Below are 23,116 nucleotides of genomic sequence, written 5' to 3'. Positions count from 1 at the left end.
TCTTCTGCTTTGAGGCCTCATTCGTCCAGAAAATAAAACTACTTTTTTTAACTTTTTTTTTTGGCCTTTTCCCATCGTAAAAACTAAAAACTAATTTGGTGTCGGTTGAACAAATTTTGCTTCCCCTCCTAACTCCACAAAATTTAGAACAAAAATCCCGAGAGAGATATAGCTTCCATTCTGTCTAAAGCTGATTCGTTCAACAGAACATCTCCTTAAATTTACGACCGTTATATAAGAAAAATAATTAAAAAAAAGTAGTTGATTATAACATATAAAAATAGTCAGTATAACCTGTTTATCATTTTAAAATTCAAAATGCATTTTATGGTCATTTTCCCTATACTTTATCTACAACTAACAATATATATATGTATCAATATGAATTTTTAATTACATATGTAGGCAATTTTTTGGTCTTCATCTGTTGATCATATGTGATTCTGTTAGAATTAATTTTTGATAAATAAATATTTATAATTATCTTAGAAATAATTTTTTTATTTATATTTTTATTAATTTTTTATCAATAAGAATATAAAGAGTGCTCATTAATTATTCGAACCTCACAAAAAAAAAGGGAAATAAATTATTCGAACAAAATAAAAGCAGGATAAAATTGTAGAAAATGAAAGTGGATTTTTGGCTTTCTGGCTTTCTTTCCCTAAACAACTTGACTTAAAAGAGGCAAACATTACATGAGATGAAGACAAAAGCAAGGGTCAAACACAGATACCACAAAAATGGTCCCCAAAAAAAAAAAAACCACAGATGTCACAATTCAAATCATCAGCACTAATCTAAAAAAACAAAGGGTCCACGTTAGTCAGAGCATCGTCATCAATTGCACCAAGAACTCGATGCGTAAGCCATGAACTCCAGGTCCGATTCCAGCCCCTCCATCGTCTCCGGCGCCAATAACACCTCTAAATCCACGCTCCCACCTCCTTCTCTCCCCGGAAAAGCCGATATCTTCCCGTCGAACTTGTTCGCTCCCCCGCTCCGAACAGCCACAGGCCTCCCCCAACCGAAGTCGTTATCGTACATCGGAAATCTTGGCGAGCTCCCCATCGTCACCGCTGTGCCGTCCGGATTCCCCAGCGGGAAGCACCTCGGGTTACTCTCCCATTCCTCTACGAGATGCCTCACCTTAGCGTCATCGTGCGCCTTCACGTTCTTGTTCAGCTCCTCCGCACACCACCGTAGACCCCTACACAGGACGTCCTCTGCGGTGGCATACGTGGGTATGCTCTGAATCGCGTTCCCGAAATAGTATGGATTCAATTTGGGTGCTAATCTCATTCGACAGTTCACTGCCATCTTAAACACTGTCGTTTTCGACGGATGCAACTTCCTCGCACGCGTCACGCCTCGCCATAGCAGCGCGCAAAGTGACTGGAACGACGATATCTCCTCAACTTTGCCTTTGTTGTTATGGTAATTATCGTTGCTTTGCTTCCCTATCCACTCGATGGCGTTAAGCTCCTCGTCAGTTCTGAGTTTCTGGCTGTTCACGGTGGCTTTCAGTTTTTGTATGGCTTCTCTGCTGAAGCTGAAAATTCTCTCCCTCAATGGTTCGTATGGATTGAACGTGACCTCTGGCCCCCCTTCGGGAAATTTTAGGACCGCTTTGGAAATCAGAATCGAATCCCGACGGAAATCGGGTACGTTGGAGATTTTAGTGGCCTCTCTACACACTTCGGCGAAGGTATTGAAGAAATTCCAGAACGACGTGCCGTCAGCGATGGCATGGTTCATGGCACAACCGATGAAGACCCCGTCTGCAAGCTCGGTGACCTGAACGGCCAAAAGTGGGCTGAAGTGGCCGGTGTAACTGACCTTTTTGTCAAAGGTGAAGAAACGCTTAAAGGGGTCAGGGACGTCGGGTGGGGACAAGAGGTCGCGAATGCAGTAACCGGGGGCGCAGGCATGGAGGAAGTCGACGCCGGCGTCGTTGCAGGTGATGTAAACATAGCCGTGGGAATCAGTAGTAAGGCGGCCGGCGAGAGGAGGGAAGTGAGAGAGAGTGCGAGAGAGGGAGGACTTGAGGTGCGGGAGGAGAGAGTGAAAGGGTAGAGAAGGCAGGGGGAAGAGACAACCTTTTTGAATGTAGTGACAAGAGAGCATGGCAAGGTCGGAGATGGAGAGCTTGAGGTCTGAGAGGGTGGACTTCTGGTTAGGGTATAAAGTGCATTTGGAGAGTACAGTGAGGGGTGAAGAAGAAGGAGAAGGCATTTTCGCTCTGTTCTGCACCTCTTATGCCCTTCAGTATTTGTGAATGGGGGAAGATGTTCCAAATGCCTGGTATATATAGGGCAGAAGAGGTTCATGCACTTCCTGCACAAATGATTGAAACTATAATAATCAGAATAAATCACAAATAATTCTCTCAGCCATTCAGTTGCTGAAGCAATATATGTACACTTCATATCTTAATAAATTATTAAACATTGAAACTGCTCACATGATGAATGAAGATTAAAATTTAAAAACATATCATAAGATCCATGCTATTAGAAGAAACCCAGACAAAGTGTTTTTTACAAGCATTTCATGTAAGGCAAGATAAACTCATATTGTAAAATCATTTTTAAAATTATGGTTTGGTTCCCAAACACTCTCAGGTCAGAATGAATTAAGAAATATGTTTTTTTTAATTCTATATGATATGTTGAGTTTTTTTTTTCTTGTGAGTTTTGGTGCTCATCAGAGTTATGAGCATCCCAAACTCATCATATTTAAATCATTTAAATCTGATTTGAATAATCGAGATTTAATTTTTTTTTACGTTTCTTTTTAAATAAAAATTATTTTTAAAGAATACTAGTTAAAAGATTACTTTTATTTAAGATGTTATACTTATTAAAATAATTATTTTAAAAAAGTGAAAATAAAAAATAAATTAAATTTGGACCATCCAAATCACATCTGGATGTTCCAAATAAAAACATATCATAAGAGCGATGTTATTAGAAGAAACACAAACAAGTTAAAAGATATGGTCATATGCAGGGATGAGGATTTTTTTTTTTGAATTCTAAATGATATGCTCAGTGTGTTTTTTTTTTTTGTTTCTTTTGTGATAATTTCGAATATATATGTTATGAAGTATTGCGTCTGCTATAATGCCGATGGCACTAACTAATTAATGCTCTCCAGATGCATATCTCAGAGCCACCCACACGGAGCTACGAAATGAAATGACAAATAATACCTTTCACAGACAGATCCTTTTCAATTTGTTTGTCACACCTTCCTCTCATCAGATTCTTCCCAGCTATATATAAATATATATATTTGTGCTCTCTGGGTTCTTATATATCTATATATTTGTGCTCTCTGGGTCTTTTTGTTTAAAATCTTGCACTAACTTATTCTTATCTTTAACATGCACTTCCATTATGCGCCAGCAAATTCTCACCGCCAACGAAGCTCTAGCAACGTCGCTGCTCTATTTTCGAAAGAATCATCCTTATCCTTTTACATGTAGCCGCTTAACAAAACAACCCAAAAAAAAAAAAATCATTGCGTATATGTACTACCTTCTATTCTTAATATAAGAGTTAGTTAACTAATTTAAGTAGATTAAAAAAGTTTGTTGAGTTAGTTATTATAATAATTATATGTTGTCTTTTTTAAAATACCATTACTAATCATGTATTAGCTAAAATTACCATTTGATTGAACCTTTAATATGTGCACCTACTACAAAGACCATTTTAAAAAAAATAAATAAATATGATAGACAAAATAGATAATTGAAATTTTATATTTAAGACTAAATTAAAAGTCAAACTAACTCTTATATTAAGGATAAGATATAGTATATAGCTTGGCTTTATATGGCCATTTTATCCATAAACATCGTTTGGATAAAATGACCCATATATATCAAATTGGGGGTATTTATATTAGCATAAATAAGACCAATAGAAAATAGTGTTTTAGTGATAACAATAACGTTCCTCCTACTTATGTTCGCCGAATTTGCGATTGGAAAGATAATAAGCGTAGGAAGAATATATAAGAGCATCATATTTTTTTTCATTTAAAAAAAGGATATTGTATATTTTAGGGACGAGAAATGCAAATAAATAAAAACACTGAGATAATTAAAACAGTGAGACATTTTTGTTAAGAAGAGGAGGGCAATGTCGGAGACAGCCGAGGAGGGTCTTGTTTGTGTACCCTGAAACACAGAGCACATATGTTGTGAATTAATATTAATGGTTGATCTGAGATTGTCTCCCTCATCGTTGCCCCAAATTAAAAGTAAACGTATTATAATGTGACACGAATCATCAGTATAATTGTTACTCCGCATGAACATGTCAGTTTCATTTTTTTTTTTTAATGCCACATTCGTTTACTTTTATTTGATTGTATATAATCAAATCGTATATAACCAATTAAACGAATGGAGTCTATATATATGATTTGATATTTTATATATATAACAGGTAGACCACAAGGGATCGATGTATTGAAATGTATTGGTTTATGGCTTAGGGAACACATGAACATGTTTGATCAATGAGTCAGGTTTCCAAGATCCGTAAAATCATGCACGTGTTTAAGTATTATTCTCTTAATTCTTTAATATAATAGTTTAATCTACTTTATTTCTCATATTATTTGTTATTTTTCTTTTAATATAATTTATCTTACTTACAAACTAATATAAAATATAATATTACACAGAGATGTGCATTTTAATATGATCTATTTGTTATAACAAACTAAGTTATCAAACTTCTTGAAATTAATTAAAAAGCTTCTGTATTTTGGAGGGGAAGTAATAACATGTTGGCAATGAGTATTTTGATACGAGCTGATTAACCTCTTGCTCTCCAGGGGTGCGCAAATTAGTGTGTGCTTTGAGTTTGATAAGTTAGTCAACCTTGGCTTGTGAATGTTAACTGAAAGACAGATTTCTTCTATTCCGTTGTTCATTTCAAAATTGAAAACTTAATTAGTGACTAATCAATTATTTTCATAATTGTTAATGGTGGAGGAATTAAAATCCCTTAGTGAGAAATGGATCCAATACTCACAGCAGGTTCTCCAACAAAATAGTTGACCTTTTTTTTTTGGTGGAGGGGTTGTTTAATTACTATAACCGTGTTATACTTTATCTGTGGCATTAATTATCATGAAAGTTTTATTATTTAACAAGCTTAATATGTATTTAAAACTCAAAAAATTCATACTCTTACTTTTTATCTCGCCAAAATAAAAACCTCCAAGCTTGAGTACTTCTTACCTATCGTTTTTCTTTTATCTATCTGTTAAAACTTAAAACTGAACATTGAAATGTCGACAAGTGTAAAGGTATATTAGCTGATTTCAGTAAATCTTACGCATAATTGACGACAAAAAGGAAAATGATCACTCTTGTCAAGTGTCAGTGTGTCCGCACAATCTAATAATTTGGATTGGCACTTAAACTTTGTCTGCTAGGGGCACATTCCGATTAGAAGAAAACATTCTCATGTGGTCTCATTGTCTTTAATTATTTTATTTTCGTTCTGGTTTCCTTGCCGTGTATGTGTCTTATAATCTCGTCCAATGTATTAGTCAAAAAGACAAAACGAAGATATGCTTCTTATATGTTATAATATATAATTTGCATTGGCAAAAGCTGATATTAGTACATGCACTGAAACGACGTTCGTATAAATATATATATATATATATATAGTTCATTATTAATTCTCAATCCACTTTTTTTAGAGGTGGAGATTATCTTCAATCTAATAATACTTCCAGTCCTAATTATAAAATCTCGTTTATAGTCTATAAACGAGGTCTTATATTACAACTGGAGGTAGCATCTCATAATATCCTATAAAATTTAGATCCTTCTTGTGCCCAATATATGTAGGGCTTGTTTGAATGTGCCATTCATAAGTGGTTATAAATATATGTTCGTATTAGGAAACAAAACTTTTTTAATATACTTACCTCATATTTTATAAATTATGTATAATTGAAAAGTTGCTTTGAAACCATTCCAAATAAGCCCTCGTGGGAGCCAAACAGATGCTCCCACTCAAATTATTTTTACACATCAGTATTTAATTAATTTCAAAGGTTGAATTAAACCACATTTGCTGATTAAAATTTTTGGGGAAAAAAAACAAATATAAACCCTTCCTTTTTACTTCTTTTTCAGTTAATATAAATTTTGGTCCTTTAAATTTATTTTTATTTTGATTTTAATCCCTCAAATTTCAAACTATAGATTTTGGTCTTTTAAGAGACAAAATGATCTTATTTTTTATTAGATTATAGGGACCAATGTTTTAAATGAAAAGAAATTTAAAGGACCAAAACCTATAATTTAAAATTTAAAAGATCAAAATAAAAATAAGAATAAATTTAAAGGATCAAAATGTGTGTGTGTGTTTCACTCCAATAACTTTCTTTCCGGTGTTGCAAGTTTCACTCCTCTCGCCCTTGAGATATTGAAATCACGTGGCTAATGAGTACAATCAATACAATCGTTATACCAAACCAATTAGTTCTTGACAAATTGCACATTGGATCCAATCTTCAAGACAAACACATCATGAAGAAAATCGAGAAAAGCAACAAAGTGTCGCCGATGGGGGTGCCGTCGATGGTTGGAGGGGTGGGGCTATTGTTCAGGTACGCGAGTGTGATTTTGTTCACGGAGCGTGTAGCTACAGTCGCAGGGGACAATAAGAGAGAGCAAGTGTGAGACACTACACGAGATGCTACTCAACCGATTAAGAGTTTATTGGAATCACGACTATAAACATCTATAAGCATGCTTTATTTAAATTGGCATAAATTTTTTTTTACATGTTTATTTTGTATTTTACAATTTACAATTAAAAAACTATTTATAAACTATTCTAAATAGGCTCTAAAGAAAAGGAGAAAGAAAAGATGAAAGCAAATGTGATTTCGTGTTAGTTTTTCTTTTTAACGGTGGTTTAGGAAGACCTTTGAGGTTAAGTGTTGGCGTGTGAAGGAAAAAAAAGGGTCCAGGTGGAAGCGTCTAATTGACTCATTGGACCTAATAAACCTAAGACATTTAATCTAAGTTTTGTACGTGAAATGAATAGTGTGTATTTAGGTTAATTAAAGTTAGAATCTAAAGTTATATATGCTGAATAACTTTAAGTAGTTTTATATATAGATTCGGATCAGTAAAGAAGAATATCAATAGAGGCAAAAAAGTATTCAGCCCCTTGTTTCTGAACATAATTGTTTTATAGAAAATTTTATAATAAATAACTTTGAGAGAAAGCCGCACAAGCACATTATAGAACTATAATTTCTCCAAAATTTATCCATTATCATCGTGGATGATAGATCCCTAACAAAAATGGTGTCAACTTTTAACCAGTGTCCCTAATTATTGCGATTAAGTCAACTCAATTTATCTCAAACATCGATGATTTAATGGCCTAATTAATCATGTAGTCCTATATAAAGATTCAGAGGACTGCAATAATGACAATGTTGATAAGGGCCCCTACGCACATATTCAAGACATTGAATCAAACACTTGGCAAACGCAATCATCAATCCACAAAGCTTAGCTTAGGCAAAATCAAGGGTAAATAATCTTCATCATCGACAATGATGGGAGAGAAAAATACTAATAAAGCTTCATCTTTTGCCAATTTGATGGACTCTTCCTACAGTACCTTTCCTTTTGGATGGGAGGTGCATTGAACTCAACCATATATTTTTCCGTCCACATAAAAAACTATATAATTTTAGTTGAGGGATTCATTTAGTTATAGGCATCATTCAAAAATGGGGCAAAAAAGAAAGTGAATTGTATGGATCAGTGATTAATTAATTGTGCATGGTTGTCGCTGAAAAATTCTTTTGGAATGAAGTTATCTCATTCTGTTTTATACTTCCTCCTATTTTAAATATAAGAATTAAATAATTAATTTATCAAATAAAATTAGTTGATTTAATTGTTTATAAAAATATATATTTATTAGTGTCTTCAAAATACCCCTTTGATAATTTGTATGGGAAACTTCTCTATAGAGATATAATTTTTTCTTCAATATACAATAATAAGAATAGTTTAAGAAGAAAATTATAAATTTGAAAGGAAAATAATTGGATTAAAATTTTACATTTAGGAAATATTTGGATTAATTTTTTAGAAGTAATTTTATGGTGTTTGAAATAAGTATATGAAAAAAAATTTGTCTTAAAATATTTTTTTAATTGATTTTGGTGTTTTCCAAACACCCTTTTAGAATCAAAATAATTTTTAAATTAATTTTATAATTAGGATCGGAGTGATAAATTGTTAAGGAGGCTTTCATAAATTTTAAAAAAGAAGAAGGCAAATAAATGTATTGAATGCATGGTGGGGGTGCTGGTCAAAAACAAAAAGAAGGAATGGTTGGGGGGGAATAATTCAACCGTACAGATAACATATAAATAGAGATGTGCATAAGAATGGGACCCTACCCCCATATTGGTTCGTTGTGCTTAATTATAAGTTGGGTTCCCCTTTTTTTTTTTTTTTTTGGACCAGCAATAGGTTGGGTTCCACTTGTACTTTTATATTCCAAGAATATTGTGAGGATTTGTCGTCGTAACGTTGTGGCTTGTCATTTCCTTCATGTAGCATCGTTTAATTAGTGCTCAAGATTATTGGAAAAGACAGGAAGGTTCTTCAGTTCTTTGAATGTAATTGGAAATTGAAAAAGGATAAAAAAAAACAAAAGAAACAGAAAACAAATCATTAAGTTGACTCATCACTCAATCGATCCTCATCACAAAATGGTGATCACATCACTCAACATAAATATGCTACATTCAGCTCACCTTACCAAAATAAGCCGTCTATTGATTGATTGATTTCAAAATTGAAATCCCTCCTAGTCTCTTTTTAAAAAATAAAATAAAATAATTTTAGTAAAGGAGATGTAACCTCAATAGATATATAATATCCATATATTCTACGTATAATATAAAACGAACAAAAGATGGCATTATTTAGAAGCCATGAACGACGTGAGTGATTTTAGACCATGCAAATATACAAGATTTAAATTTTAGTTTTTACATGTAAATTATCGTCTTTAATATAAAAGTTAGATAACTAACTTAGAAATATTAAAAAAATTAGTTAAATTGATTATTTGTCACAAATATATGTTGGTCTTCATAGACTCTTCTTTTTAGTTATGTGTATTTGATTATTGAAATTATCTCTTAGTGGGAATCTTTTACTATCAATAGGGATATTTTGAAATTATCTCTTCATGAGAATCCTGCACCAACTCTATGTCTCTTATGTTAAAGATAGGATGAAATTCATTATAAATATCATTATTCATATGTCGTGTGATATTTTTATGCAAAGTGCAATTCTCATATTCCAATTTTGGTATAAATCACATGTATATCAATCTTTTTAGGATATTCAATGCATGTATTATATTCTATAATTCCTTATTGTGTGTCAATTTCAACTTTTTGGTTATAGCTAGTCATAGTACTTTTTATAATATTAAATATGCATGGACCTAACTCAATTGTTGGAAGAAGAAATGAATAAGCCCCGTATGAGATAAGATTGGGAAAAAAGAGTGTATGAACAAAAAAAATCCATAAACACATTTTTTACAGGCCAAACCATTTGGATTCTTCCCTTAAATATATTCTAATTTTGTTTTATTATTAGTGCTCAAAGATAAAGATGTACTTTTTTTTCCGTAAATTTAATTTTTAATCAAAAAATTGGGTTGGGCGGAATCATGCTAACTCCCAAGGTAAGCTCGATCTACCCAACTTTAAAGTTTTTACACGATTTTTTTTTTTTGCCGTAAGTTTTTTACTTGATTGAACTCACAACTTTGATCATCATATATACACATTTTGACTTGAGCTACCAAGTCAAAATAGTGTTCTAACATGCGTTCTCTTATCTTCATTTTATCCGTAACGTGTGCATAAACAAAATAGAGTCAACAGATCACTTGAGATAAGGGGGACTTAAAAAATACTAGAGTAGCAGTGATTTGTTTTTTTTTTAATCCCGATGAGGTATTAAGGTAATGTTAATTAGTAAGATGAAACAGTTTTTTAGGGAAATGAAGAGGGAGAGTGGGATAGATGCTCTCAAAGAATGGTGAGTTTTGCACTAAAACGTGTTTAGTGTGTAGGAATTTTTTTTTTTCTTATTGGAAGTTTGGCAGGAATGATAAATTAAAAAAGAAACTAAAGGTGTCACACACACACACACATATCCAACGATATAAATAATCCTCATTAAATATACCTAAATTGAATTTTCAAAAGCATTACTATTTCAATATTAAATACTCGTAGAAGGATAAGATTTTGTAACAGTGATAACATTTAAATATTTTTATAAAATAATAATTATTTGAAAATTTTAGAAATTAAAACATTTTAGAAAAATAAAGGATAAAATACTTAAAAAGGCAACATTGGCGGTAGATTTTTATTGATATATATTTGGTAGAAAACACCTTTCTTTTGCCTAAGTGAGGGAGGCAAAATTTCTTTATACTACCTCCAGTCTTTAGTATAAGAACTGGTTTAACTTTTATTTTGGTCTTATATTTAAAATTTCTATCCACTTTATCTCTCATATTTATTCATTTTTTGCTAAGATATTACTTATAATAATAGTAATTCTAGCTAATACACTTGATTAGCAGGGATATTTTAAGAAAGACAACACATATTACTAAATTAATTTTTTTAACCTACTCAAATTAGCCAACTAGCTCTTATATTAAAGACCATATGTAGCATAACGGAAGCTGATATTAATTATTTCGTAGCTTAAATATAGAGTGCCAAATTACATCAAGATAAGAGAAACCGTATCTGTTCATCTTTTTTTTTTTTCCTCTTGAAAAAAGCCTTTACATCCATACTAAACGTGTCATAAGAGTATATCAATTGTTAGGAGTAGAGATTAAACCCTTGGAACTTGGAAGTATTGAAGACAACATCCCCAAATTAATTTATTATATTAGATTGCTTTTATCCTACATTGAAACTTTGATTACTTTTATCCTGCATTGATATAAATTCGTTTTTATAGAAGACCAAACATGAGATAGTACAGCAAATAAGGAAAAGGCAATATGAAATAATAGTGGAAGAAAATATTTAACTTAGTTTGTATGTTTATATGGAGAGAGTAGTAGTATTCTCTGTCGGGAGAAGAGACTAATTTCTTTAGTTCTTGACAATGACAGGAAAGAGGTAAACTTCTTCTAACTACGATAGTATATGTTAATGAATCACACAATTTAGCCAATAAAACAAATACAATTTTGTTAGAATATAATTTTAATACCACATTCGCTTCCTAAATATAAAACCTCAATCCATTTTATTTTTTAAATTTATAATGTGTTTTCAAAAATATCTCTATTAATTGTAAAGTATTTTCACACAAATATAGTTCAAATGTACATGATTGAATAATGGTAATTATAAAAGTCAATATATAGTTGTTACAAATAACTAATTCAATTAATTTTTTAATCTCTTTAAATTAGTTATTTAACTCTTATACTACCTTTAGTCTTAATTGTAAGACCTCATTTGTAAACTACAAATAAAGTCTTATAATTAAGACTGGAGGTAGTATTAAGTATCAGAGCTAGTATATTTTATATCTAGCGCAAGATCGGACTAAAGTCAACTTCGATTTCTAGCGCCTACTCATGCGTTCTGCTTGGGGTCTTGATGACTATTCCAGTTACCGAGCATGCTTCTAATAAATCTTTATTAGCGTCTGTTTACGCGGGTGGCTCCATCATTAATTAAGGACGTCAACAACTCATTATTATTACTCTAATTATTTGTTGTACTTTATGTACATGGAATCTCTCTTTAGTCAAGTGATATTTTTCTTAATTATTACTACCTCCTGCCTTTAACATAATGGTTAGTTAAAAATTTAATTTGGTTTTAAATATAAAATTTTAATTTATTTTGTTTTTAATATTTATTTATTTTGTCATCAATTAATCCTTATAGCATGTTAAGAAATTTTTACTAAGGAGTAGTTCTAATATACATGATTACTCTTTCTTATTAAAAAAAAGGTATATTTTAAAGAAGACAATATCAATTTATTATAAATAATAAATTTAACCAATTTTTTAATATTTTAAGATTAACTATCTGGCTCTTATATTAAAAAGTGGAGGTAATAATATTAAACAAATTTCATTTACGTTCTCCCCTCCATCAATCTATTGAATACTTCTTAACAAAAAGAAAGCTGATGATGTGGCAGATTCTTTAACTACATGGAATCTTCTTGTTACGACTAATTAAAGTTATCGTCTACAGCGTAGGATGCGTACCCGTCATAAAATTTTAATCAAACGGCAAACAGGTAAAACACACAGGTGTATAGCAGCATGGCATAATAAAATTAAGGTTTTTGGGAAAACAAATAAATTAAAACTTGCTTGCAATTAAAAGATAGTTAAAAGTCTAAAATGCGGGGGTATAAGTGATTTAACGTCTTCAATATATTTATAAGTTTTAAATTGAAAAATAAATAAAATTAATTGGGCATATTTAAAAAAATATAAACAAAAACGAAACTAATAGCTGGTTGAATCACTTGGATGCGTCGAATATTTACAAATGCTTCCAAAATAAAAAAGTAACGAGAAATAACACCCTAATATAGACAATTGTTAAGAGAAAAGACTTTAGTGGGTTTAAATCTATAAAATATTATTCGGTTACTCTGCCAGGATTCTCCTTTTTATGTTTTACGTTTTACTTAGACGACAACACCATATTTCCACTAATTTTCCGTATAACAAAATTCCCTTGTCATCACATTTTCAATATATTCGCCTTAGATCGAGGAAGTTACTTGCCTTCACTGAGCCAATAATGCAAGGGATGAGTCTCAGAAGTTAAAGATGAAAATCAAAGAGTGTGCGCGCAAACACCAAGTGGTCATTCATCAGTTTGAAAGTGAGATTCCGTTCTGACGTCGGAGGCTCTGATTTGGATTGAAGATTTGAAAGCGATCATTCGTCAATCTCCTCCTCGACCGCACTTAATCGAGGATTTTGAGTTTAATCTCCTCCTAACTAATCACAATATATCTCTATCAGCTCGTAAATCCTCCATAGCACCCACACAAACACCAAGAATCCCACCATATCACATATATAAGATACCAGTCATCTTCTGAATTTGAAAAAGCCAAAAAAAAAGAAAGAAGCAACATCAGAAGGGTTTCCTTCTCTTCTGGGACCCAACACGAATCTAACATGTGTCTGTGTGTGTGTATCCTGTGCAACAGAGAAAACCACACAAACTGTTTTGAGTGTGTGTGTGTGTGTATATATATATATCCTGTGCAACAGAGAAAACCACATAAACTGTTTTTGAGCTAAGCCATGTACCAACTACATTATATATCACCATCATGACCAGTACCTTATATAAAGCCTTAGGTGAGTTGATCAGATTGAACCAGAAATAGTCAGAATATTCTAACTACTGATCATTGATGATGGTGTTATCAGGCTGCTGGAGCTGCAATGGCCTCTGCAGTTTCATGCACAGATATATTTCTCCTGCAAGACACATGTGCCCTTCGCCGATTGGCCTCACCAGGTTAAAGTTACCTTCAAACGTACGATAAGGTGAGCTTGGCAATGGCACCCTAGCCCTGCCCACAATGACAGTCCCGGAGGAGGTTCCAGGGTCGGTGTCGGAGCACAATCTGGCGATCTCCACGTTGAGGAAGCCGTAGTATCCAGGAATATAGTCTCGTACTAGAAGGTAATCGAGTTCATGCCAGATCGGGTCGTTCGTCGAGGTTTGAACCGCCCGAGTGCGATGCACTTGGTCCGGTTCGATCCAGTACAGCACGCAGTACCACCTTCGCATCTCCGCCGCCGAGTCGACGTCGTCGATGTCTTCGGCTGAGCGAATGCCCAGGACAAGTTCCATTGGAAGGCGCCGGAAAATTTTTTCTTGTTCCGGCCTCGTCTTTTTACACTTCTGGCGTTCTGATTCTTGATCTTCCCTGTTGTTGTCGCTTACGGCCATGCCGTGCCCTCGGACGCTGATGATCTCCATCGGGATCTGCGATAATTAAGAAGAAGATACACTACGGATCTTTTTTCTATTTATTGGATCATGAATTAGTAGAGAAAGAAAAGGAATAAAAATCTGTAAGACTCCCAAGAAGAGGATCAAGATTTCAGAGAAAGTATGGTACCTGAGAGAATTAAAGGGGACACCGAATCCGAAGAGGCGAAGATTCTGCGATGTTGGCCTAGCACGAAAAAGAGGGGAGGGGGCCGCTGCTTCTCAGTCTCTTATAATAATCTCCTCCAGAATTTATTTGATGAGGATTTTGTTAGATTAAGACTAGGATTTTGAGTTGATGTTGACTACAATATCCAAATCTCCAATCTCTGCACAAAGCCGCAAACCCTTATTAGGCCTTACATAAATTGACAACTAATGAATGTTGCCCCGGGAAATTCCAAAAAAATTTTCCAGCATTTTTTTTCCTTTTAAGAAGTGAAATTTCAATGCGGCGTGGCGATAATTTCAAGAAAGCATCTAGGCATTCGAGTAGGGTAAAGTTTATAATTAAAGACGGCCCAGTTATACTAAAGTTTAATTATAAAAAACGCTTCTGATCAGCACGGCCCAAATAAGCCATCTGATTAGTTACTAATCCAAATTATTAAGATATACTACCTCTGGTCCTAATTATAAGAGCTAGTTGACTAATTTGAGGAGACTAAAAAAAGAAGTTAAGTTAGTTATTTGTAATAAATATGTGATGTCTTTCCTAAAATATTCTTACTAATTAAGTGTATTGGCTATAGTTACCATTATGAAGAGGACTATCTTGAAAAAAAATATATAAATATGAGAGACAAAGTGGATTGGGATCTTATATTCAGGATCAAAATAAAAGTCAAACAAGATCTTATATTAAGGATCGGAGGTAGTACTATTTCCAGAACACAATTACAAATTGTTGTTATTAATAATTCTACACAAAAGCTTGAGCGGTAAACAACAAAACTAGTGTTATTTGTTTTTACGTGACAAATAATGCTATGTCTAGATCAAGTTTAGAATGTGAAACTCATACAAGATTACTTGTAATATTTGAGCACATCCAAAGTCATGACATGATATTTTTCACACTACTTTGATGCTAAGCTCCTGAAGTGACCGAGAAACATGTATAAAAGGAACATATGAATAAAGTATAGCTTCATGCATGGGTGCACCATGAAGCCTCATTCTGTATTTGAAAAAGATATCATAATTAAGCCTTATAATAAAGTAAAGGTATCCATATTGTCGAGAGGGGAAAAATTATAATTTCATAATCCATATGAACTTTTCGTCACTTAGCTTTGCTTCATCAAGAACGAATATGACGTTGTTTCTTTTTTCATGTTGCGATGTCTGTTCACCTCTAAATTTAGGAAGCAAAAAACAGAGGAGAGAAGAGGAAAAAGAAGGAGCAGTGGGAGAAGGCTAAGTGAGTAAGTAAGTAGATGTGATTAAAGATAAATGAATATTATTATTTCATACGCAACTAAAATAATTAATTATCTCTTTTTTAATAAAAAAATCATTAATTAGTTATCTAATAATTAGTAATTGACGTCTTACATTATGATATACATCGCCTATCAATCAAAAGGTATCTCATTCTGCAAAAAAAAAAAAAAAAAAGACTCACGTTATATTATCTCATCGATTGGTTTAAAATTCGCTTGAAGAAATCATGAAAAGAAAGCGGAGATTGCAAGGGAGAGAATATATACCATGATCTTATTGGCGTCAAGGACACTCTTTGTGGCTTTTTGGGGCGAAATTGTGTGTGAAAAAATGGCATTATTATTTCTTTTTGATGCTACAAGGAGATATATATACCTCTAAATTTAGAAAGTATGTGATATTGCTGTCTAGCTAATTATATTTGTCCGCACTTCTTTAGCCGATGGCCAAGAAAAAAAAATAATGAGAGAAAGAACAACAAGAAGAATGGACTAGTTTCTATTTCTTATGAAAAAAAAATCAACCGGGATGACTATAATTATAATTATAAATATATCTATAATGAGTATCCGATTTTTTCTTTTTTTGGTTGCACGACTCGGATGCTTAAAAGATGTCTTGGCAGAAAAAATGAAAAATGGTCAAGTACAACTCAAATACTCCGATTCTTAATAGAAGACCTAATTATTGAGTTAATTTTGGTTCTAAATACTACTTCTGGTCCTAATTGTAAGAGTTAATTGACTAATTTGAGGAGATTAAGGAAAGAAGTTAAGTTAATTATTTGTCATAAATAGGTATTGTCTTTCCTAAAATATCTTTGCTAATAAAGTGTATTGGCTAAAACTACCATTGTTAGAAGGATTATTTTAGAAAAAAAATACATAAATATTAGGGACAAAGTGAATTGGGGTTTTATATTTATAACCAAAATAAAAATCAAACAAAGTCCTATATTAAGGACTGGAGGTAGTATAAGACTTGTTTCTCATATTTATCAATTTTTTCTAAATTATTTCTATAGATACTTCCTCAACCATAATCAAGTAGAAGAGGAAGATAGAATATTAAAGAAGATGATTGTGGTGTTTTAAAAAAAACATATCATATTTCTTATAATTAACTAACCTACCTAACTTTCTTAATTTAATCAAATTAATTACATAAGTCTTATAATAAGGACGGGGAGTATCTTGATGAATTCTAGTTCATTAATTTCTCAAACATCTTTCGAGGCTGTACATGGTGAGATTTGAAGTTTGCTGCAAGGAGGATGGAAATACCAGTGTGTTAGGGAATCACAAGAACCATTCCTTGTTGCAGACACATGTATGCTTTATCAGAGAACGAAAGTTCAAACTTCGTCAACTCGATGGCACTAAAATTTATCACTATTGTGATTTTATATGTATTTTTTGACGTAAAGAATTAAATACAAATTTTATTTGTGACGCAAAATTTTAACTATCAAAATAAATAATTTATATGTATAAAGCATTGATCTCCAGAAAACTTCGAACTTTTAAATTAATGATTCAACTTTTTTTAGGATATGTTTATTACAAATCTTCAATAGAAACTGTTCCCATGAACCTCAACCAGCATTAGATATGAAATATACATATTTAAGTGATGAATTGAACAGTATGGAGGAGGAGACACTGCTATTATAGGTATTATTTTCTTTACGTATTTGTTTTTTTTTTTTTTTGATACACTTGAAAGGGGAAAAGGCTAAACAAGACTAGGAGACGCAATGATCGTCTGCACCGCAATCGAGCTTAAAACTTGGAGACCCATTGCACCATTAAGAGCAAACTTTGCGAGGGAGTCAGCCATTCGGGTGTCCTCACGGCTGACAACCTGGAGTTCTACTTTCCAATTCCATTCGAGCATACTCTGGAGTTCCTGGATGACTTCTCCTTCAGTGTGTAAGCTGCTGTCACCTCCAGCGATAAGTTGAATGGCCTCTGTAGAGTCGCTAAGTAATATAATCTCACGCTCCCCTAGGTCCCAGGCTCGTTTAAGACCCACCAAACAACCCCATAACTCTGCCGTGAGGTGGTCCCCGTGATCTAGCTTGTGAAGAAATCCCTCCACTAGCTCGTTGTTGTGTCGTCTTAGAACACCAGCACAGGCAACTGTACCTTGGGTCACCGAGAAGGCCCCATCAACTTCCACAATCAGCTTGTCACCCATATCTGTATTCACCTGCTGTGACACATGGCGCTGAGTAGTGTTCATGTTTATTCCCCGCAACTTAGTTGCCGTGAGTTTCATGCAAGTCAGTATCGCTTGCGCTTGGGTTGGGAGAACGGAAAACTCGGTCACCTTGTTTAAATGAGTTAGTTCATTTCTAGCCCTCCAAATCAGCCAACACAAGACAGAAAACATACACTTCCATTCACCCTCTATTTGGCTGACGTTCCTTGAAAGATTCAACCGGAGCCAGTCCTGGGTTTCAACAGAGAAGAACCTGTGATAATATTCTGGTTTAACAAAGGGTTCCCAGAGGCGTTTACTATCTGGACAATCACGTAGTGCATGAAGTTCATCTTCCACCTCGTGTTTGCATTTATCACAGAGACCGTTATGATGGAGTCCCCGTTTTAGTTTGCGCTTGTTGGTAATAAGGCGCTCGTGGTGGAGGAGCCAAGTAAAAGTTTTACAGCGTTGAGGAATTTTCATCTTCCAAATATTCTTCCAGCTTATATGGGTGGGAAGGCTTGGGGGGTTTAGAACAGCGTAAGCTGATTTAGTAGAGAACGTACCACTCTTATGCCATTTCCATCGAGCTACCTTACCGCCCTCCCTATCATCCTTTTCTTCAATGCCCTCCTTCACATGGTTCCAATTGCTCTTGATTCCTCTCCATGTATTTGAGCCAGTTTTTTGAGCATTGATATGAGGAATAAGGTCGTTTCCACAGCCATACTTGTGACGGATCACTTTAACCCAAAGGGCATCGCGTTTGGTAACTAGGCCCCAACCGAGCTTCATCATGAACGCTCTATTTTGCTGTTTAATGTGCTTCATACCAAGGCCTCCCATTTGTTTGTCCATGCAGATACCATCCCAAGAGATGAGGTGCATTCTTCGCTTGTCATCTGAGGAGCCCCACAAGAAATCTCGGGCTTGCTTCTCAATTTTCTTGCAAGTGCTATCCGGGATGTAGGCCGTTTGCATAGCGTAGGAAGGCATAGCATTTATTACAGAACTGACAAGAGTACCACGTCCAGCAAATGATAGATTATTAATTTTCCAACCACTGAGACGGCCTTTGATTTTATCAATAATAAATTGGTAGGTGCTATTTGAGACACGTTCATGGTGGAGGGGAGCCCCAAGATATTTTCCAAGATTAGCAGTCTGCATAAATCCCAGTTCCTCACTAAGCTGGTGAGCTCTAGTGTGGTTGACATTTTTGGAGAAAAAGACTCGAGTTTTTCCTTGGTTCACTTTTTGTCCTGAAGCTTTGCAAAAATTTTGTAGGCACTCCTTAATAACCGATACTTGTTCTAGACTAGCCTCTGCAAAAATCAACAAATCATCAGCAAAAAACAAATGGGATATAGGAGGGCCATACTTACCTAGTTTAATGGCTCGCCATCTCCCAGAGTTCAATTCAGCTTGTATAATGTGAGCGAGTTTCTCCATGCAGAGCACAAACAAATAGGGAGAGAGTGGATCTCCTTGACGAAGTCCTCGAGAGGGATTAAAGATATTTGCTTTGTCGCCTTCCCAAAGAATTTGCATCGAAGGAGAGGATATACAAGAATAAATGACATTTTTAATCGAATTGGGCATTTTAATTTCATCAAGGCAAGCTAAGACGAAATTCCAATTAATCCGATCATAGGCTTTCTCCAAATCAATTTTTATTGCCATAAAGCCTCTTTTTCCAGACATATTATTCATTGAATGAATCACCTCCTGCGCCACTATAATATTATCTGAGCTTGTACGCCCCGGAACAAAACTGCACTGGTTAGGAGAAATAATTTGAGGAAGAAAATTCTTCATCCTATTAACCACCACTTTAGTAATAATTTTATAGATCACATTGCACAGACTAATCGGTCTAAAATCCCGAATAGTCTCTGGATGGTCTTTTTTAGGAATAAGCACAATAAAAGTATGGTTAATATTTTTAATAGATGAAGGATTAGCAAAGGCTTCTCTAACTAGCTCAATAATAGATTTACCTACCAATCCCCATTGACTTTGAAAAAATAAAGCATTTAAACCATCAGGGCCAGGGGATTTCAGAGCGCCCATGCTAAAAAGGGCAGCTTTTACCTCTTCTCCATTGATCTCTTTCGCAAGTTCTGCAAGATGCATAGTCTCGAGCTCAGGGTAGGAAACTCTATTCTCATTCAACCTGTCATTATATCCATCATCTTGAAACAAGTTAATAAAGAAATCAGTAGCAACCTTTTTTATTACCTCAATATTGTCTGTCCATTCTCCACTATCTTGCCTGAGAGCTTCAATTTTATTGCGTCGTCGCCGCCCATTAGCTCTTGCATGGAAGTATTTGGAGTTTTTATCACCAAGATTATACCAATCACATTTGGCTTTCTGAGCCCATAGAAGTTCCTCCTGAATGATCACCTCTTCTAGTTCTAGCCAAAGCTTTTTCTGAAGTTGTTCCAAAGAGGAAGATATACCGGTATTGGATATAGACCGTGAGATGCCCTCAAGTCTACCCATAAGTATACTCTTCTTTTTTCCAATATGGCCAAAGACATTTTTGCTCCAATCAATGAGTTCTTTAGTGAAGCTGTCGACATTTTCATTCCAGTTACTGTTGTCCTTCCAATTTTCCTTCACTAACCTGCTAAAGTCATCATGGAGAACCCAAGGTGCATTAAAACGAAAAGGTCGAGAAATAAAGTTCTTAGGGAACATACCATACCGAAGCTGGAGCAAGATAGGGCGATGGTCTGACTTAAACCATGGGAGATTTTTGACAATAGCATCAATAAAAGTGCTCCTTGCTCTTGAGTTCGATATAACTCGGTCAATTCTGCTTTCACACTTGTCCCTTTTCCAAGTGAAAAAAGGTCCCGAGCAACCCATATCTGATAATTGTAACTGGCTAACCCAATTGCAAAAATCTCTATCCATCGGGGTTACTTTGGCTGCATTGGATTTGCGCTCATGATAGAATAGGGTCGCGTTGAAGTCTCCTCCAATAAACCACGGCCACTGATTACCTGGGTCAAGCTGGGTGAGTTTACCCCACAAAGAGCGACGGATGGTGCTATTCGGGCTCGCATAAACTGAAGTAACATAAACTTTGTCGTCATTTTTTTCAGCCACCACGTGAATATATTGATCGTTCACTTCAAGAACTTTGATAGAGAAGTTTTCGTTAGTCCAAGACACCCATAAGCCACCTTTGAATCCCGACGCATCAACAATTTCGCAATGTTCAAACCCAAGCTTTTTACTGATTTGTTTTGCTTTATCGCCACCAGATTTGGTCTCAAAGAGTGCACAAAAGTCAACTCTATATTTTTTTTAATTTCTCTAATGAGTCCTGGAAAAGCCTTGGACCCCGTTCCCCTGCAATTCCAAAAGATACAGTTCATGGTACTGAAGGTATAGGGGAGTTCATGCTTATAGACCCCTTGTTGCTCTCATGAGAAGTAGTCATATCACCGTTCAGGTTATCTGGCTTTTCAGAGACGTGTGCGCGCGTAGCCATGATCATCTCCCTGTCGGAGTAACTCCCATTAGGTGAAGTCGAGATGGATGTTAAAACAATATCCATAGGATTTGAGGTTTCCTGAGTAGTCATCGTGTTATTTGATCTCCCTTCCAGTTCCTTGGTTTTATCAAACTCAGACCCGTTCTCATTAACATTCAAGAGTGCCGCAAAAGGGTTTTGAGCTTGCCAAAAGTTTGATATCACGTTCGAGGGAGGAGACGCAATGGGATTGTTGGTTTGCAATTTAGGTTGACTTTTCCTTTTATCCGCCTTGATGTTTTTGTTTTTAGAATTATTGAATTGATCCACCGGGACCCACTTCATATTGGTTGAGAATTCCTTCCCAAAATTTTTTGGGTTTCCATTACTTGCATGCGAGGATCTCTCACCTTCTTTCCTATTCTGCGACTCCATATTTTTTGCTCCCTGAATGACGCGATCCTGAACCTGATTGATAGCTTTCTTCATGATTTTCTCTTGGTTATTAATACCAGATCCTCCTTTTGCATTGTTTCCTAATTTTTTACCTTTTGACCGTTGCACCAGGTTCCAGACCCCAAGGCCCTCCGTCGACGGTGCTGCGTGCTTGCCGGAAAAGTCTTCTGCTTCCTTATCCTCATTTGGGCGCTTCGGTATTCCGCTTTCCGACACGTTGTGGCAAGGTGCCTGATGAGCAGGTGGGTCATTTGGTTCCGAGTTCAAGTCCACATTGACTTTAGCAATGTTTCTTGATCCATCGACGTTGGCTTGTTTGGGGGCAACGGTTTCTTTGGATATTGGAATTTGAGTATTATCTAGACAGTTATCTCTATGGTGACCGTACTTACCGCAGTGAAAGCATATTAGGTGTAATCCTTCATACTCTAGGATCCGTCTCTTCCCAAACACGTTGATGGCTGATTTTAGTTTTTTCCTGAGATCCAACTCAACGCAGATTCTAGCAAAACGTCCTCTCTCACTAGCATAAGTGATCTTGTCAACCTTCAGAGTCCTACCGATCAGTCTTCCAATTAACCTCAGGCTTTCATTGTTGAAAAACTCAAGGGGGAGCAGGGGTATCCGCATCCAAACTGCAATTTTTTTCTGAAGTTCAGCTTCCCAGGGATCAAAGTTGGGTCTCCAGCGTTGCACAATGAGATAGTGATCTGCTATCATCCAAGGACCCTCTTGATGGATCTGGTTCATATCATCTTCATCTTCAAATGAAACAACGAAAAAGTCATTATCTAGGTCCCTTGTGGTGTATGCATGTTTTGTCTTCCACAGGCGCGCGAGGTTCTGTTTCATTAGCCACAATGGAATAGATTTGCCGAGGAGTTTGACAATGAGCGACTTCCTCCATGGAGCGCACCAACGTTCATATTCCTCTTGAGGCACTCTAAGGGTCGGGCAGTCCTCATCTTCCATCTGATCCTGGTCTTGTTCGGCCACCCCATTGATGAAGTAGCCTTTCAAACTTTCGAGGTATTCATTCCAGGCATCATCAAATACCCGGCTTCCCTTCTTGTCACTTGAAACAGCATGTTGCATTCCAAGCAATTTATCCCTAAATGATTCAGCTTCTTCCTTCGCAGATTCTTCGCTATTGTCACCTTCTTGTTCCCCGCTCACGTTCTTGTATTTTTTCTTTCGCCGTTTGGTTGGGTCACCATCCTCTTGGATGCCACCGCCACCACCAGTTTTGGAGAGAGTTTCAGTCTCCATTAGCGTTTTAGTATCAGATCATTTGTTCCCATAATGTCAAATCACATTAATCATAATTATTGAATAATATGACTGGAATTTTCTTTACGTATTTGTATACATTGGTATCAATTGAAC

The 23,116-nt window shown here is 35.1% G+C and overlaps 1 protein-coding gene across 1 annotated transcript; it reads right to left on the bottom strand.

The window, feature by feature from the left end:
* Positions 1-760: 760 nt before the first annotated feature.
* On the bottom strand, positions 761-2,235 carry LOC114736163 (uncharacterized acetyltransferase At3g50280-like). Its single transcript, XM_028923940.1, has one exon. It carries the CDS (start codon positions 2,233-2,235, stop codon positions 841-843), a length of 1,395 nt encoding a protein of 464 aa, XP_028779773.1. The 3' UTR covers positions 761-840.
* Positions 2,236-23,116: the final 20,881 nt, after the last annotated feature.

Source organism: Neltuma alba, unplaced genomic scaffold (genome assembly GCF_004799145.2).
Source record: "Neltuma alba isolate B1F8T4 unplaced genomic scaffold, ASM479914v2 tig00013315_pilon, whole genome shotgun sequence".
NCBI classification, from domain to species: Eukaryota; Viridiplantae; Streptophyta; class Magnoliopsida; order Fabales; family Fabaceae; genus Neltuma; species Neltuma alba.
This window is presented reverse-complemented; position numbering and strand designations above follow the sequence as displayed.